This window comes from Schistocerca piceifrons, chromosome 4 (assembly GCF_021461385.2).
Source record: "Schistocerca piceifrons isolate TAMUIC-IGC-003096 chromosome 4, iqSchPice1.1, whole genome shotgun sequence".
In the NCBI taxonomy this organism is placed as follows: Eukaryota; Metazoa; Arthropoda; class Insecta; order Orthoptera; family Acrididae; genus Schistocerca; species Schistocerca piceifrons.
Window position 1 is genome coordinate 262,861,771 of NC_060141.1, and position 19,916 is coordinate 262,881,686.

At 45.0% G+C, this 19,916-nt stretch overlaps 1 protein-coding gene across 1 annotated transcript in view; it reads left to right on the forward strand.

The window, feature by feature from the left end:
- The window catches only part of LOC124795779 (zinc finger protein 697), a 93,633-nt gene that overhangs the window by 14,891 nt on the left and 58,826 nt on the right, over positions 1 to 19,916 (forward strand). Inside the window, exons 2-3 of the mRNA XM_047259862.1 lie at positions 5,417 to 5,643; positions 12,096 to 12,271. Of these exons, the coding sequence (XP_047115818.1) occupies positions 5,417 to 5,643; positions 12,096 to 12,271 (403 nt within the window). The remainder of the gene's footprint in view (positions 1 to 5,416; positions 5,644 to 12,095; positions 12,272 to 19,916) is intronic.

The following is a 19,916-nucleotide window of genomic DNA, read 5'->3' on the forward strand; positions in this document are numbered from 1 at the left end:
GAATGGGTAGCTTTGAGGGATGAAGTAGTGAAGGCAGCAGAGGATCAAGTAGGTAAAAAGACGAGGGCTAGTAGAAATCCTTGGGTAACAGAAGAAATATTGAATTTAATTGATGAAAGGAGAAAATATAAAAATGCAGTAAGTGAAACAGGCAAAAAGGAATACAAACGTCTCAAAAATGAGATCGTCAGGAAGTGCAAAATGGCTAAGCAGGGATGGCTAGAGGACAAATGTAAGGATGTAGAGGCCTATCTCACTAGGGGTAAGATAGATACCGCCTACAGGAAAATTAGAGACCTTTGGAGATAAGAGAACGACTTGTATGAATATCAAGAGCTCAGATGGAAACCCAGTTCTAAGCAAAGAAGGGAAAGCAGAAAGGTGGAAGGAGTATATAGAGGGTCTATACAAGGGCGATGTACTTGAGGACAATATTATGGAAATGGAAGAGGATGTAGATGAAGATGAAATGGGAGATATGATACTGCGTGAAGAGTTTGACAGAGCACTGAAAGACCTGAGTCGAAACAAGGCCCCCGGAGTAGACAATATTCCATTGGAACTACTGACGGCCGTGGGAGAGCCAGTCCTGACAAAACTCTACCATCTGGTGAGCAAGATGTATGAAACAGGCGAAAAACCCTCAGACTTCAAGAAGAATATAATAATTCCAATCCCAAAGAAAGCAGGTGTTGACAGATGTGAAAATTACCGAACTATCAGCTTAATAAGTCACAGCTGCAAAATACTAACACGAATTCTTCACAGACGAATGGAAAAACTAGTAGAAGCCAACCTCGGGGAAGATCAGTTTGGATTCCGTAGAAACACTGGAACACGTGAGCCAATACTGACCTTACGACTTATCTTAGAAAAAAGATTAAGGAAAGGCAAACCTACGTTTCTAGCATTTGTAGACTTAGAGAAAGCTTTTGACAATGTTGACTGGAATACTCTCTTTCAAATTCTAAAGGTGGCAGGGGTAAAATACAGGGAGCGAGAAGCTATTTACAATTTGTACAGAAACCAAATGGCAGTTATAAGAGTCGAGAGACATGAAAGGGAAGCAGTGGTTGGGAAGGGAGTAAGACAGGGTTGTAGCCTCTCCCCGATGTTGTTCAATCTGTATATTGAGCAAGCAGTAAAGGAAACAAAAGAAAAATTCGGAGTAGGTATTAAAATTCATGGAGAAGAAATAAAAACTTTGAGGTTCGCCGATGACATTGTAATTCTGTCAGAGACAGCAAAGGACTTGGAAGAGCAGTTGAATGGAATGGACAGTGTCTTGAAAGGAGGATATAAGATGAACATCAACAAAAGCAAAACAAGGATAATGGAATGTAGTCTAATTAAGTCGGGTGATGCTGAGGGAATTAGATTAGGAAATGAGGCACTTAAAGTAGTAAAGGAGTTTTGCTATTTGGGGAGCAAAATAACTGATGATGGTCGAAGTAGAGAGGATATAAAATGTAGGCTGGCAATGGCAAGGAAAGAGTTTCTGAAGAAGAGAAATTTGTTAACATCCAGTATTGATTTAAGTGTCAGGAAGTCATTTCTGAAAGTATTCGTATGGAGTGTAGCCATGTATGGAAGTGAAACATGGACGATAAATAGTTTGGACAAGAAGAGAATAGAAGCTTTCGAAATGTGGTGCTACAGAAGAATGCTGAAGATTAGATGGGTAGATCACATAACTAATGAGGAAGTATTGAACAGGATTGGGGAGAAGAGAAGTTTGTGGCACAACTTGACCAGAAGAAGGGATCGGTTGGTAGGACATGTTCTGAGGCATCAAGGGATCACCAATTTAGTATTGGAGGACAGCGTGGAGGGTAAAAATCGTGGAGGGAGACCAAGAGATGAATACACTAAGCAGATTCAGAAGGATGTAGGTTGCAGTAGGTACTGGGAGATGAAAAAGCTTGCACAGGATAGAGTAGCATGGAGAGCTGCATCAAACCAGTCTCAGGACTGAAGATCACAACAACAACAACAACATGCCCTGAGTGAGTCAGTGAGACGTTTAATACGGGATGATTCTACTGACCGCTGGGTTCTACGCAGCGCACAACGCCTTCAAATATCACTCAAGATTTTCCTGTTCTCTTACCTGCTACATGCCAACTGTTAGTCCTGCAGCAATAATAAAAAGGATCTTTTTTTAAGAAATTTAATGTAGTTAAATTTTGCACTTGGATACGTTTTTGCTGGAGGCCAGGATTTTCTAGTTATTAAAAAAATGCGTTTGAATGTCACTTCTGTACGTTTTTCTTGAATAATTCTAAAACTATGACCTCTAGTGAAAACGCATCCCAATACAAAATTTAGCTACATTAAATTTCCTACAAACAAAGTGAGAGAATAGGAAAATCTTGTTCATGGTTTTCGAAGGTGTTGCGGATTGCAGAAAAATCAGAGGTAAGGCCAGTTGAACCACACTGTATACAGTATAAGCGGTGAATGAGTCAGTGAGGCGTTTTATACACAATATATTCCTTGAATGAGTCAACGACGCGTTTCCAGACTCCACAGTTGATAGTTCAGTAGTCGTGAAAGGAAGGCACTTGGAGTACTGTGCCAATTTGACACACTGTCTTAATTTTTTACATAAATTCATCACAGCTGTGACCTTGAAACAGATGGAAAAGCAAGTTCTACACACTGAGGCGTCTGAGTTCTGGCGTCGACGCAGGAGTGTCCCAGCTAGAGGTTTCACATTACTGGTACAGACTGCTGTTGCTTGCAATAGGTATGGAGTTTACGCCGGCGCTCAAGGAATCGAGACAACAAGCGTAATAGCAACAATTTCAGCTAGAGAAAACATAATTGTTTCGCCGAGGCGTTATGTTAATTGATGAGAAAGGCTATTATTAAGCGTGAAACTCTTTGAATTACTCGCTTCAGGCCACTATTTCCTGACATTTGGCAACCTTGGCGCCGCGGGTGACCCGCGCACAACGACGCTCCTGGCGTCGTCGTTAACAGAAGTATTCGTCCGTTGTGTTGGGCAATGAAGCAAACACGCCGTTATGTGAGACAAACAAGAAGTCAAGATATGTGCTCGCTCAATGTCAAGGAGTAACTTCGAAAAGTTACCGACACAAATAGTTTTTTGTGCTTCGTATTGCTTTCTTTCCTTAACGCTATCTTTATTGTAAGAGGTTGGAAAATCAATGGAAAAACCATGAAATTGGAAGAATCGTTTCCGTAGCTTCGTAAAACTGTCGTTCGTAGTTTGTTTCCATCGCCTCGTATTTTAAACTATCACGCGCGTTCTAGCATATGGAGTCATAACAACATTTGAGAGGCCATACTCCGGCTGTGTTCATTGGTTGTACCTGTTTAGAAGATTGTCATATTATTCAGTGAAGCAAATTAATTTTATGCTCCACACATCAATTGTACATTATATAGTTGCTGTATCAAGTGAATTACTTTATGTATTACTAACATACGTTGCCCATTTATAGACGAATGTGCATATTATATTTAAGCTTAGCAGGAGCAAATAGGTATGCTATTCTTCTACTTCATATTCGTAAAACATCCATTCGTAACATCCTTTATATTGATTATCAACATGATTTACGCGAAATAGAGCGTATGTAGCGCAATTACTACCAGCAATAACAAAAAAGAGACAACACATTTGTCATTCATTAAATTTCCTAAGGACCCTGAGAGGTATGAAACGTCGATTTAGATGGCTGCTTCTTTACGATTCTCTAGAAATCTACAGGTATTTAGTGAAGAGTTTCTTTTTAGAAGCACGAAATAAAAGAAGGTAAACCTTTTCTTTTTTCAGAAAAAAATCGTATACATACACAATAACGCGAAATTTCGTCAACAACACTTCAAGATAAAACCTGCTAACGAACGCGACCCCAACTATTGCTGCAGAGGAAAGGGCCACACAGTCGTGATAATACAGTACAGTTTCTAAGTCTTGGGGAATGGCAGCCCATTCTTCACGGTGTGCTGCACTGAGGAGAGGTATCGATGTCGGTCGGTGAGGCCTGGCACGAATTCGGCGTTCCAAAACATCCCAAAGGTGTCAAGTCAGGACTCTGTGCAGGCCAGTCCATTAAAGGGTTGTTAGTGTCGTGTAATCGCTGTGCCACAGGCCGGGCATTATGAACAGGTGCTCGATCGTGTTGAAAGATGCAATCGCCATTGCTCTTCAACAGTGGGAAGCAAGAAGGTGCTTAAAACATCAATGTAGTAGGCCTGTGCTGTGGTAGTGCCACGCATAACAACAAGCGGTGCAAGCCCCCTACATGCAAAATACGACCACACCATAACAACACCGCCTCCGAATTTTACTGTTGGCACTACACACGCTGACCAAGCAATAGCCATACCCACACACTGCCATCGGATCTCTGCATTTGTTCCGTGATTCGTCACTCCATACAACGTTTTTTCCACTGTTTAATCGTCCAGTGTTTACGCTTCTTACACCAAGCGAGGCGTCGTTTGGTATTTACCGGTGTGATGTGTGGCTTATGAGCAGCCGCTCGACCGTGAAATCCAAGTTTTCTCACCTCCCACTTAATTGTCATGGTACTTGCAGTGGATCCTGACGCAGTTTGGAATTTCTGTGTGATGGTCTGGATAGATGTCTGCCTAATACACATTACAACGCTGTTCAACTGTCGGCGGTCTCTGTCAGTCAACAGACGAGGTCGGCCGGTACTCTTTTGTGCTGTACGTGTCCCTTCACGTTTCCACTTCACTATCATATCAGAGACAGTTGACCTAGGGATGTTCAGGAGTGTGGAAATCTCGCGTACAGACGTACAACACAAGTGACACCCAATTACCTACCCTCGTTCGAAGTCCGTGAGTTCCGCGGAGCGCCTCATTCTGCTCTCTCACAATGTCTAATGACTACTGAGGTCGCTGATATGGAGTACCTGGCAGGTGGCAGCACAATGCACCTAATATGAAAAACGTATATTTTTGGGGGTGTCCGGATACTTTTGATCACATAGTGTACGTTCAAATGCTGCTTGCTGCTTAACCGAGCGAGGTGGCGCAGTGGTTAGCACACTGGACTCGCGTTCGGGAGGACGACGGTTCAATCCCGCGTCCGGCCATCCTGATTTAGGTTTTCCGTGATTTCCCTAGATCGCTCCAGGCAAATGCCGGGATGGTTCCTTTGAAAGGGCACGGCCGACATCCTCCCCATCCTTCCCTAATTCGATGAGACCCATGACCTCGCTGTCTGGTCTACTCCCCCGACCAACCCAACCCAACCCAACCCAACGCTGCTGCTTAGTTCACCAGCTAACGCCCCCATTATGTTCCGCCCGCCTTGTGTGTACGTGAACACTGTGGCAATAGACGTCGGTGAGAAACACGGATGCCAGACAGCTGCCCTTCAGCTCTTCCCTGCGCTGTGTCCTGACTGCAGTCCGGCAGATTATATCGGCGCGAGGTGTGAGGTTGGCGGGACGCTGCCCCGGCAAGTCGCGGCGTGTAAGCACCGGCTGCCGCAGACAGCCAGCCGCGCACTGCGACGAGGCGGGGCGGCCGCCGTCACAACAACCCCCGCAGCTGGTGACGCAACCCCGGGCGTGTCGCGACCGGCCCGCTGGGGTGGCTGCCCCCCACCCTATAAATCAAATACAGGCATTCTGGGTGGGGAGGAGGCCTAACCCACACAGCGCCGAGACCGTTAGAGGGAACAACGAGCGCAGAAACTGAGGAACCAAACAATGGAAACGGCTGTATAATGAAGTGCTGGGCCATCTACTTTCTTAAGCAAACCAGTTCCATACCTGAGTAATGGAACAATTTTAAACAGACGCTTGAATATAGTGTAATGGGTGTTCGAATATTCCTCTTACAAATTTGTAAGACTTGCTTTAGAAGATTGAGTACACCATATTTTAAATGGGAACCCAAGTTCGAGAACGTACTATTTCTGTTCTACACCATTTCAAATCAGATGCTCAGTTCATCCACTTCTGTAAAGAAAATTTAACGAGGCAATAGTGAGCACAGTCTAACAACCAAATTCATTTAAATAACAGTTCCAAGGGAAAAATAAATAAATTCATCCATTTATCACTAACTCTCCGTTCAGACTCAAAAATTTGTTTGCGTCATTCCCTAGGGAAAAAAATACGAGTACACCGTGGTCAGAATACAGTGCTAATGCACAGCTTCTAAAAACAGGTCCAGTACGAATTGTAGTAAAATCAAGTACGTAGATTAGAATAAGCAACCGTGTTGCTATGGAACAAACATTGTGCGTAAGAACGTTATCGCCGGCCGGTGTGGCCGAGCGGCTCTAGGAGCTTCAGTCTGGATCCGCGCGACCTCTACGGTGGCATGGTTCGAATCCTGCCTCGGGCATGGATGTGTGTGATGTCCTTCGGTTAGTTAGGTTTCAGTAGTTCTAAGTTCTAGGGGACTGATGACCTCAGATGTTAAGTCCCATAGTGCTCAGAACCATTTCAACCAAGAACATTATCTGACATATCGTGCGAATAATATCCATCATTTTGCCTACCCTGTTGCGCACCCTAACAGGCAAATCCGAGACATCGTTCTTTCCCTCGGCAGCTGCGGTGAGTTTAACACTTGATTTAAAATAGTTGTGAAACGGAAACGTTACGCTACCGGAGATGAATTCCTATTCGAAATCTTGTGTGCTCAGTCCGTTCCACTAATACTATAAGTCTGTACCCGTGATTTCCGCTCTGCCTTTTATAGCTCTTAGAGAAGCAAAATGACTTTCACGGATATGACGGAGAGATGGCTTCGAATTCCGAAATTTTAAGCAGAATATCCGTGGAGTGGATCAGATTTTCCATTTCGGAAGTTGTACAGTTTCCAAATGAATGTTATCCTGCTGAGACGCTTTGCTAAGTATAGCGCTTGCTGCTATACTTGGCAGACGCTTTGTGAAGTAGAGTATGTTACTACACTTGTCGCTCATGCCACTCCCACATACGCTGTAACAGTACCTCTGTACAAAAAGCAATCTGTTACGAGAACACAGTCAACGAGACCTGATTAGAGAGTTACCACTTCGCATACTCGACTAGATCGCAACCGCAGTGAAAATGTCCGATTTTTTTTTTTTTTTTTTTTTTTTTTTTTTTTTTTTTTTTTTTTTTTTTTTTGCCGTCTCTTCACTAGTCGGCATGTTAATCTTGATAAGGCAATGTTAGTGGTGGAGGGTGGCCGAATACCCTTCCGGTCATCATCCAGGGTGTGGTACCAGATCGCCTGAACGAAAATTTCGTGAAACATTTTAGAATATCCATTGCCGTGCCCCCAGACGGGCAGCAGCCTTTGACTCCGCAACATCGTCATAAGCGCCCTATTACTACTGCGATATGTCTCCGCGATAAATTTATCGTCATACACAGGAACCTGAGCATCGTGGAAATCGCATGGTGTCAAATCATAGGAAACCGACGCTTGTTTTGCTTAAGACAAAAGTAAGTAAGACAGTTCATACAAAAGTCTACGCGCAGTACAACATTTGTTGTCAACAGTCTCTCGACTGCCGCTATGTACAGGCGAGTGTAGCTGTTGGTGTAGAACCTTCTTAGATGGCCTCAGGAAAATAAAGAGCCTAATTCCTGAATGACAACTCTTCATGGATGTACGTAACTCAGGATACTTTACGCGGCACTCATACACGTCAAGCACTAGGCAAACTTTTGATCAGAGCAAAGGGATAGAATTGTGGTTTTCGTTTGTATTCTTCCTGCAATCGTTTCACATTATAGAATCGACGTTCTTCGCTCGTCTTGGACCTTACTTTAGCGTTTGTAGTCGGTGATCTTCCTGATTACCCTATACCACCTCAAAGTAAAGGGCTGGAGTGAAGAAATGCCGTGAACGCTACCTATCTACGAATCCTTCAAATAGTATCATGTGTTCTGTTTTCATGTCACAACTGATTCTATGTTCCTAAGGCAGAAAATTATTGCGTCATTCGCACAAAACTGTAAAAGTCACGTCCACTGTGTGCCGAGAGTTAACAGTGTTACTGAGCGTGGATACGCACAGAGTGTTGACCACACAAAGCAGTGCTGTGTAATCGACGAGCAGGTCAGCGTCATTAAATAGTTCACCTTAGCACTTCCGACATCTAGTGTCGACAGAATGGAGGTCGGCAAATACGCCACGCATCGTGACCTTGTTTCATAAGCAGGTAGCATAAGGCGTGCAACCTGTTTCCTGCAAGCATGTTACTCGCTGTCCCGACAAAAATGAGAGACTTATCGATGTTGACAGCTGAGATGGAACTCGACCTTAGGTGTAGTAGCGCCCTCAATTCCAGTAAAAGCGCAGTTTGTAGTCTTTCAGATTGTTGCTGTCGTGGAAGTGAGCGAACAAATGACAGAAACACGGAGCAGTCCACTAAGGAGCGGACAGTTTAAAGTACACGAGCGGCGATTACAGAGAGTGAGAGGACCAGCTGCCATCCCAGGGTGAACCCCTTTGTAGTACACTAGGAAGCCGTTGGGCACCTATCTGAAATAACTCAACAACTGGTTACGCATCCATGCTAAGCAGCTGCACCGTATGAAAACACTTAGACCTGTGGCCAGTGACGTGGAGCTGTGTTTAAGACAGATTCCACCCGTCAAATCTCAACGAGCTTTCTCTAAGCAGCATCTGTCGTAGCCAGTATGGTTACTTCAGCAGGATACACTTAATTTCTAACCTTCCCTACTCCCCGTCCATCGCTACAGTGGCAAGTTACTTAATGGTATCCTAGATATTTAAATTACGTTCCTTCCATTCTTCAGTTTTGAGTGCCATTACATTCTGCTGAGTATAAGTTTCTTGTGTAGCTCTCATAGACAGCCTTTATTAACAACGTTTTGGCACAGACATCTGCAGATACTAATGTAGCATAGAACGTAAATTTCCGAGTGAAATAGGTTCCACACAAATGGCACTCAGAAAACTCATTTGGTTTGTCACTTAAGATGTAGTCAGAAAATATTTATTGAAGTGTGACAAAGTCACAGTCCCATTTTTGGAAATTTCTTCCTTCATTAATAAAATTATATTGTGACAGAGAAACGTATTTCCAGGCTTACTGACTTAATTTCCAGTCCTCCCAATTATTTATTGAAGTAGTTTGATGTATATTTTACTACAAACTATTCAATACAATGATTTTTATAAACAGCCTTCTACTATGCATCGTGATCTTCATGGTATAAGAGCCGTACAGCCAGGTTGCAGTGACCAGCAGTCAGGCGCTCCCTGTGAACTAAAAGATTTCAAGCCTCTGGGATGGTCAAGAGACCAGAGTAACACCAGTGAATGGCTTTGACTTGGCTAAGGAGACGGCACCTGCGAGAAGAGGAACACGTTAGCCACATGTTTTGCTAGGCGTAAAAAACTTAGTTGAGGAATGGCGGATCATTGTGGGTCTTCCACGAAACGTCGTGGGAGTAGGGACTGCAATACGCAGGCAGCACAGTGGAAGACACCTTCGCCATTGCTTGGCAACGAGGCAAACACTGCCTTCCCTTCCACATGCACGAACTTCTTCAGCAAGAGTTATGGATAAAGGTATTGAGTTACACACATGGTATGTACACGGTTAGTGACATTGTGTTATCTATACGTCAACGAGCTTACTGCAGTGGTAACCCCGGTTCCCGCCAGATCACCGAAGTTCAGCAGTGTCGGGTCGACTAGCACTTGCAGCACGGGGCTGTTGGCAGTCGTGGTGCACTCTGCCCTTGGGAGGCCGATTCAGGAGCTACTTGATAAAGAAGTGGCGGCTCCTGTCGCGAAAACTGAGAACGGCCGTGAGAGCGGTTTGCTGACATCATGCTCCTCCATATCTGCAACCAGGAAAGCCTATCGGCTGAGGATGACACGGCGGTAGGTCGGTAACGTTGTGCCTTCCGAGATGAGTTCTGACAGAGAGAGAGAGAGAGTTTTATCTATACAATACCCCCACATCCCACGTTAACTGGCAGTCTCTTCATGTAATCGACCACTGACTGACATCGTGTAGCGCCGTTAGCAGCAGCATGAGCTCAGTAGCATAAACACTAAACCTACAATAAAAATCGTGTTTTCTTCTAAGTGTTAGATAGGTGCTGAACTAATTCGGTTCCATACTAAGTCTGCGTCTTTACACATTATAAAAATTTAGGTTGACTCTTTCAAAGAAGAAGACAGCAAGCAGCAACTATTGTTAATGTTATTTATTTATATAAATAGCGCCGTAACCGATTTTGAACTGACAGGTTGATCTTCAGACGGTTGTTCACATGAAGATGCACATCTGTTGACGTTTACATAAGTTTCTAGCTCTTTATTCCCCCCTTATGATGATAGGTTCTTGAGACAGTACTGCCCTATAGTAATAAACGATGCTAGAAACGACCTGTTTAGTCACAACTATCCTTCATAATGATATAAATCAATGTAAACAATTATTTAAAACAAAGTAGTAAAATATAACTACTCAGTAATATTAAATACTTATTTACATTACGTTCGATCTTTATGACACGTAGTTACAATTAAATCGGTCGTTTCTAGCATTGTTCATTACTCAAGGGGACCAGCATCCCAAGAACCTTTCACCACAATGGGGAATAAAGATCCAAAAACTTAAGTAAACTTAAACAAATGTGCATCTTGATTTGAACAGCCCTCTGAAGATGAACCTGTAGGTTCAAAACCGGTGACGGTGCTATTTACGTAAATAAATAACATTACCAATAGTAGCTGGTTCTCCCCTTCTTCTTTGAAAGAGTCAACATATATTTTGTACACAGTCACGGTATCAAAACGTCAGTTCCCGATAAAGTATCATTATAAACATTTCTTTAAAATACGTTAAATATACCAAATGGCCAACTCTATAAAGATAACGACGATGAATGTTATGTCATCTTGAAAGTCAGCCATTACGACAAAACGTCTTTCCATTTCCATGTCACATGCACTATTAGTTTTAAATTTAGCATCTAACGGGTTGCAAAACTGATTCACTTATTGCCTGTAGAGAACTCTCCACTACACCTTAATGATCGCAAAAGATACTAACTATCCTGTCGCAGACATCATCTGCCATTTCATTCTGTTCAAGCACAGGAGCTACAAGTAATGTAGATATTCTCCGCGGCAAGATCCAAAAACAAACAATTTCTGTTAACTGATTGGTTAAAATGGCTCTGAGCACTATGGGACCTAACATCTGTGGTCTCAGTCCCCTAGAACTTAGAACTACTTAAACCTAACTAACCTAAGGACATCACACACATCCATGCCCGAGGCAGGATTCGAACCTGCGACCGTAGCAGTCCCGCGGTTCCGGACTGAGCGCCTAGAACCGCTAGACCACCGCAGTCGGCTTGTTAACTGATGTGTTGGAAAGGGAAGAACCTGGAAGTTGTCGCTATGTTCGTAGAAGCGACAGGACGAGACAGTTGGTTATAGTGTGAAGAATTTTTAGACGTTTTTGTTGGTACCGGTCCTCCATTTGAACGGCACTGGCAATTGATTTAGTTACTAATCCGTGCTCGTATTCAATGTAAAAAGTGTATTCTGTCTATGTTCTCCCATGTGCGGAGGTATTATTCTGGCGAGAGGGTCACACAGTCATAAATAGCCGGATGCTGCAGTTAGAATACGAATAAATGTACCCAGTCCCTCGACCGTAATATTTGCAAGTCGTCGTGTTCACTCAATGGATATTTTTCCCTGCACCAATTAGGGCATGTGCAGCAACCAGTGTAGGTCATATACGTGTGTGAAATTAGCAGAAAGTTACTTTGCGTCTCTTATTGCCAGTACCGCACACTGAAATTACAGTACACGTTAATTTATAGATTAAATACTGCATGTCCACAGTGTGCATGTCCTACATGCTGTGGGGAAAAAAAATCAGTACCCTTCTTCAAGTATAGTTCATTTCCGAAGAAGTAGCTTGTGTTCGTTGCACCCAGCGTGGGGAACTGGTGGTCCCACTTTTCCCTCAAGTCTAGTACGTCCTCGTAAGAGCAGGCGGCCTCGTGCCGTTTAGCGATTGCCAGGGCGTGACTTGGTCTTGCAGCAGCCACGGTAAATGGGGCCGGTGGTTGCAGACGCGGCCCATCGCTCTTGCCCTCCATCCTGGGAAGCCGCCAGCCCGTGGGATTCGAAAATACGGCATTAAGGGCGGCCGAGCACTGAGCAGCTGGCCTCGCTCCAGGGCTGCCACGACCACTGCCCGTTTGCTTGTCGGCGAACAGGTGGCCAGCCTGGCGGACGCTTTTAGCCCGTGCGTCAGCGCCACCTGCCGTACAGCGGCCGGCGGGCGCTCCTACATCCTCAGAAATAGGAAACTCCAGCCGCCGACGCCGCCACTCGCCACTTTGCGATTTTGTGTTCCGACGGCGTTGCCTTTCTGACATCTGTTAGCCACAGGATCGTCATTCCGTCCACAGTGGGCTACTGGACACAACTTACTGTACTGACACTGACAATGGAGTTCAGCACTCACATCTTGAACCGTTGCCGTTACACATCTAAGCTATACAATTCCTCAAAAACCATCAGTCCCCGTCCTATCCTCTCTCTGCTTCACACAACCAGCATATCTGTCACTTCTCCCACCCATCTTCTTGACCGCCCGTATCGCTTTCCTCACACACCACATGGCTCTCCAGACATCCAAACGCGAACTTCGGCTCCACAGCAGAAACTTTCGACCCACACAGTGCGGTGAAGCAAATCAATATGCAAATAATGTCCGCCATGCTTAGCACCAAAAATGTAATGAGACAGATAACTGTGTAACTGAGTTGTTATTCTCCCCACACTGGGTGCCAAAATGTAATGAACTGAAATTAACTGATAAATTGGAAATGAGACTGTCCATGCTGGGTACCAAAAATTATTTGCCTTTATTATTGTATCAAAACCACAAATTTGTTCTAAGAACCGATTTGACAGGACGTTGATGTAACTCAGTAATGCACCAAGCAGAGAGGAGCGTGAAGGACAGGTGGGGGGGGGGGGGGGCAGGGAATGGAAAATTTCATCTCATCACTCGATAGATTCAGTTTTACAAGATGTGTGTGAAGCAGGTACGATGTTGGCGGGGATCATCCATCACCCCTCGTAGTTTGCGTGGCTGTGGGTTGAAAACTGGCAGTTTTCGTCTACTGTGTTCTGAGGCCCTGGATGGGTTAACTCTTTCCCTCTTCCATGATGGCTGGCGTAGTCCCTATGGTATAGTGCAGCTCGGCAGCAGCATAAAAAAGGCCCTCATCAGACTGAAACAACCAATACAAATTACATTCAAAAATGTTCAACTGTCCTTCTTCACTTTTTGCCGATGTAGATCGCCTCACATTCAATATGAATCTTCATGTTCAATTAACTAGTTTCTCCTTTCCACAAATTCCTCGTACATCTCAATGAATAATGAACTTTCCATGATTTTTATAACAAGAACAGTATTTCGCTCCTCTCTCTTTTCCAGTTCTCGTCACTGAAGGAATTATGTTAAAATATCTCCCCCCTTTTCCAACCACCGCACACACCATATTCCGTCCCAATGCGACTGAACTGTGCCAACATTTACCCATTCTTCAAATTATAATCGTAACAATTGCCATTCTGTCGTCGGATCAAGATCATATTATCCCTTCCCCCTTCCACACTACTCCGCAATTCCTATCCAGCATCTCTTAACAACATCAAAGACTAGCGCACTCTCCTGCTTAAGGACTATATGCTTAACACTTTGCACGGATCAACAACCTGTTCTTCCCCCCTCATCCGTTATTTATACACACTGACCTTCCCGTATTGTCCGTTAACATCGCAATTTCATATTTTTCAGTTACTGGTAGCTGTTTCTGATCTGCACTATATAGTTACATTAATTCACCACATATATTGTTAACTCTCAGCAAACCCTTGTAGTTTAACGTCTATACATCAGCGCTCCCATTAGAGACTGAACGTACGTTCGAGATCCTTCGTGGTCGATTAAAACGAACCAGTCCAGCATTTTTTTCGGGTGTATTATGGAGGCTACTTAATGATGATCCTGCATGATCGAAATGAGATTTGAAACTAGATCACACAGAACACGAATCCAGTCTCGTACCAACTGCTCAACATGGAAATTTAAATTAAAAGAATGGCAACGTCTCTTTGGATTTTTTCATATTAATGCTGTATTTTACATTTTACTGTCTGTGACAGTTGATGAAGGAAATGTTAGACGGTTATCGGCTGTATTCGTTGATGGACGAACAGCAAACCGAATACGCAGCCTGGAAGCAACGCTGAGCGTAGGTACTCTCCCTCCACAAAGACGATGATGCAGAGACGATACGATGTTACTGTGACGGCTTGGATGTTGCCTGGTATCAGACTGTAGTCGAAACAAACGGATGAATGTTTAAAGTCTTATCTCTTGTCCCATCTCCTTAACGCAAATCGCCACAAAAACACTACCGAAATTTCTTGACAACTTTACGGAAATCTGTTAAGAGAAAGTGTTGCGGAAAGTTCTCCAAGGCCGGTTTTTTTTTTTCCACGACGACGCTACGCTCCACATGCTTTTTCTCAAGACATACACACACATATGCTACTTTTATGGGGATCAAATTTTGCTTCGCTCCCGTATTCTTCTTGCGTGGTATGCGTGGCAACCAGATACTTCTTCATCCGTCCTCGACTGAAGAAACCATCGAGTCACGATGAGGTGATCGACTGACAGCATTACCTTAATTTCACGATTGTAGTTTTCTTTTTTCAAGGTGACAACTAGAACTTTATAACGGCCCGTCACACTGATTCCTGTCCTGGACACTTGCCCCTTCACATAGTGATGAGCGTTGAGGGGAACGTAGGTTGCGCCTAAGGAGTCTGTGCCGCTTCCTGCTTGCAACTGCTGCTGTGCGTGTAGCTGTTACGTAGGGGCAAAACCACCGTCTATCGACATAACGTCCCTGCAGTCTCAGAGCAATGAGAAATATAACTGCAGCCGTACATCGACCGACTGAATAATTTGGTTATAGCAGTTCTGAAACGAATGCCGTGAAGTGTTTCCTTCGCTTTAGAAATCGAGTTCAACTCACGAGGGCTCAAGTCAGGGGAGTGCAGTAGGTGGTATAGCACTTAGAACCCCCATCAATCAAACAAATTAGTAATAGCTTGCACTGTACATGCTTGAGAATTGTCCTGTAAAATGATGGTCAGGCCCTGCAGAAAGTGTCATCACTTCTGTCTCTAAGCTGGTCGTAGATTGGGTTCCAAAAATGAGCAGCATAGAGACAGAAGAGATGACACTTTCTGCAGGACCTGACCATCATATTGCAGGACAATGCTCAAGCACGTACAGTGCAAGCTCTTGCTGATTTGTTTGACTGATGGGGCTGCTAAGTGCTATACCACCTTCTGCACTCCCCTGACTTAAGCCATCGTGAGTTCAACTCGATTTCTAAACTGAAGGAGACACTTCACGGCATTCGCTTCAGAACTGCTACAAATTCGTCGGGCAATAGACCGCGCCGCTCTGTCAACACAACTGGCGCTGCTAAGAGTATCCCACGATTCCACATCGCTGGCAACGGGCTCTACACAATACTGGTGGCTACTTTGAAGGTCAGTATAACCTTGAAACACGTATCTATTTTGTACGAGCTGTAAATAAATAGTTGCCACTATTAAAGTTCCAACCCCCGTATATAGAGGAAACTAGATCTGCCAACAGATCTTAGCTGTCAATGTGTTCAGAGGAATTAATAAATTGTTCAAATCGACGGTGACCGTTTAAAAGATTCAAGTTTAAACGGAGATTCTTCTTCGTCTTGAGGTGTATACGAGCACAGAACATCCCGCCGTCCCAAAGGCCGGGGCTGCACCAGGTCAGGAAACTTCTGGGCCAAAAATGATACGCCCAAATCTATGGTCCAGCAGGCGACAGGTAGCCGCTTGACCACCCACGGCGACGGAACTACTTTTTACAGACGTAGACACTCTGCTGTGAGCTGCCGACCAACTAACAAAAGCTATGAGTGTCGCCGCTCCACCTATTCTGGAACGTTTCTTGGAAGACCCACTAGCTGCTGCCTCGTCCACGATTACCTCTTGTCCACAGGTATATGCCGCAGGGCGACGGTAAAGCCTAACTGTTCGTTATTTCGGGCACAGTCTACTAACGATGCTGGGGTTCGCTTGCCGTTTCGGTTGTTTGGCGATCGCGAGTATTTCGCGATATTACGGAGAGCAGCAGCGCAAGCCATGCGGTAAGCTTCGCCGAATTCTGCCACCACTCTTTTGGTGCCGAAACTTAATTCTCATGATTCACGTTTCTGACTCCGAAGCGTTCTCACTAAAGGTGAAGTCATTCTGTAAATGTGTCTATGTCAGCTACGGCTGCTCTCAGTTTACAGTACGTTGTTCTGTGCTAATTTCAGAATATATCTGTTTGCGCTACATTCTAAATCTTTTATTTGTGTGGCGATTTCTACCACCTTCCCCCAGTACGCATTCGAATCAGTGGCCCCCCACAAGTAGTATCGCAGTCCATTATTTTCCATGCCTAAATACTGGGTAGAATAATAACATGAGATCCCAATGGCCTATCAATATTTCTCTCTCCCACTAACTGGGGCAAGCTCTTTTCATTCAGGCCGCCTGGGATGCGAAAACTGTGGCAGTCAGCTTATGTGTGCTAGCGCACGGTGACACGTTGGATTAGGTCGGTGCTCTGGGCAAGCTAAGAAGGTTCAAAATGGTTCAAATGGCTCTGAGCACTATCGGACTTAACTTCTGAGGTCATCAGTCCCCTAGAACTTAGAACTACTTAAACCTAACTAACCTAAGGACATCACACACATCCATGCCCGAGGCAGGATTCGAACCTGCGACCGCAGCGGTCCCGCGGTTCCAGACTGTTGCGCCTAGAACCGCTCGACCACTCCGGCCGGCTTCAAGAAGGTGAGTGACAATAATCTGCCTCCTTAGTTGAGTGGTAAGTGCGTTTGACTGCTATGCAGCGAGCTTGGGTTCGATACCGGCAGGATTGGAGATTTTCTCCGCTCGGGTAGTGGGTGTTGTCCTCATCATCATTTCACCACTATCGACATGCAGGTCGTCCAATGTGGCGTCAATTGAAAAGACTTGCAACTATGTTTCTTGGATTGTGATTCGTCTTACCACCGTCAGTTTTGACGCACGGTGATGAGTTTTGAGTGGTTAGCTGTGACGCTCAATATTATTGGCACAACAATATGTCAGTGTATTGCTCGTAAGTGGGATGCCGAGAACGCACAATATTCCGCAGTTAGAACTTTACCTTTGTAGCAAACATATCGGCGCTCGACGATGAGGAACTCGCCTGTATTCTGACTGAGTTGCTTGTCTTGCAAAACAAAAGCAGAATTTATGAAGAATAGTTTAAATGAATCTGATAAACTTCCAGTAAACATTTAAATAGACAACGAGCTCATTTACAGCAGCAAAGTTTCGTAAAGCAGAACAACAATTAATTCCAAATTAAACAAATGAACTGCGCAATTTATAGTGTACACGTGCTGCTTTGTACGTATTTCTCTACTGCTGAACTAATTGTTACCAACGAAATGAAACAAATATGCACCGATTACTGATAGAAATTTTACATAATCTTGTATCTGTGCTGTAACAACTGTTGCAAGAAAAAAAAAGACGGTTGCACACTAGACAGCTGACCTGATACTATCTGTCAATTCTGAGACCTCCTAAATGTAAAGTAAACATTCATGTTTAATGTCATGACACTATGAGCTTGAGTTTCTTGTGCTATTGTGTACCTCACATTTCCTGATTAGTCATGAATTTCGTCTTCCAAACTACTGCGACGTGCTTTAACGTACATCTTTCAGCCCACATCCCGATATTTTGTCATTTAACTTTTGTCTTCACTTCTTTGCAAAATTCTTTCAGATCGAGTTGTCCGCAGTTCGTGGTCTCGCGGTCGCGTTCTCGCTTCCCGAGCACGGGGTCTCGGGTTCGATTCCCGGCGGGGTCAGGGATTTTCACCTGCCTCGAGATGACTGGGTGTTTGTGTTGTCCTCATCATTTCATCATCAATCATGAAAGTGATGAGATTGGGCTGAGAAATTTGTACGGGCGCTGATAACCGCGCAGTTGAGCGCCCCACAAACCAAACACCATCATCATCGAGTATCACTATTCTTTACGCTCTGCAGTATTCTTCACTATGTTACGCCAACCGTCAATACCTGTCTCAGATGGTCTACATTATTGCGCAAAACTAAGCACTGCACAATACATTGAGGTGAGAAAAGTTATGGGATCACGATATTCAAGCACGCAAATGGCGGTAGTATTGGGAATCAAGATATAAAAGAGCAGTGCATTGGCAGAGCTGTCGTTTCTCTAGTCAAGTGATTTATGTGAATGAGTTTCTGACCTGATTATGGTCACACGACCGGAATTAACAGATTTTGAATGAGGTGTGGTAGTTGGGGTGATATGCATGGGTCGTAAATCGTAAGGGATTCAATTCTCGGAGATCCACAACGTCAAGAGTGTGCCGAGCATACCACATTTCAGGCATTACCTCTCACTACGGACGACGCAGTGGCCGACGGCCTTCACTTAATGACCGAGAGCAGCGGCGTTTGCGTAGAGTTGTCTGTGCTAGCAGACAAGCAACATTGCGTGAAATAACCGCAGAAATCAAGACGGGACGTACGACGAACGTACCCTTTAGGACAGAGCGACAAAGTGTAGTGTTATTGGGCTATGGCAGCAGACGACCGATGCGAGTGACTTCGCTAACAGCACGACGTCGCCTGCACCGCCGCTCCTAGGATCGTGATAGTACTTGTTGAACTCTAGACAAGTGGGAAACCGTGGCCTGGTCAGATGAGTCACGATTTCAGTTGGTAAGAGATGACAGTAGGGTTCGAATGTGCCGCAGGCCCCATGAAGTCATGGACCCGGATTGTCAACAAGGCACTGTGGTAGCTGGTGATAGCTCCGTAATGGTGTGGTGTGTGTTTACGTGGAATGGACTGGCTCCTCTAGTCCAACTGAACCGATCATTGGCTGGAAATACACTCCTGGAAATTGAAATAAGAACACCGTGAATTCATTGTCCCAGGAAGGGGAAACTTTATTGACACATTCCTGGGGTCAGATACATCACATGATCACACTGACAGAACCACAGGCACATAGACACAGGCAACAGAGCATGCACAATGTCGGCACTAGTACAGTGTATATCCACCTTTCGCAGCAATGCAGGCTGCTATTCTCCCATGGAGACGATCGTAGAGATGCTGGATGTAGTCCTGTGGAACGGCTTGCCATGCCATTTCCACCTGGCGCCTCAGTTGGACCAGCGTTCGTGCTGGACGTGCAGACCGCGTGAGACGACGCTTCATCCAGTCCCAAACATGCTCAATGGGGGACAGATCCGGAGATCTTGCTGGCCAGGGTAGTTGACACCTTCTAGAGCACGTTGGGTGGCACGGGATACATGCGGACGTGCATTGTCCTGTTGGAACAGCAAGTTCCCTTGCCGGTCTAGGAATGGTAGAACGATGGGTTCGATGACGGTTTGGATGTACCGTGCACTATTCAGTGTCCCCTCGACAATCATCAGTGGTGTACGGCCAGTGTAGGAGATCGCTCCCCACACCATGATGCCGGGTGTTGGCCCTGTGTGCCTCGGTCGTATGCAGTCCTGATTGTGGCGCTCACCTGCACGGCGCCAAACACGCATACGACCATCATTGGCACCAAGGCAGAAGCGACTCTCATCGCTGAAGACGACACGTCTCCATTCGTCCCTCCATTCACGCCTGTCGCGACACCACTGGAGGCGGGCTGCACGATGTTGGGGCGTGAGCGGAAGACGGCCTAACGGTGTGCGGGACCGTAGCCCA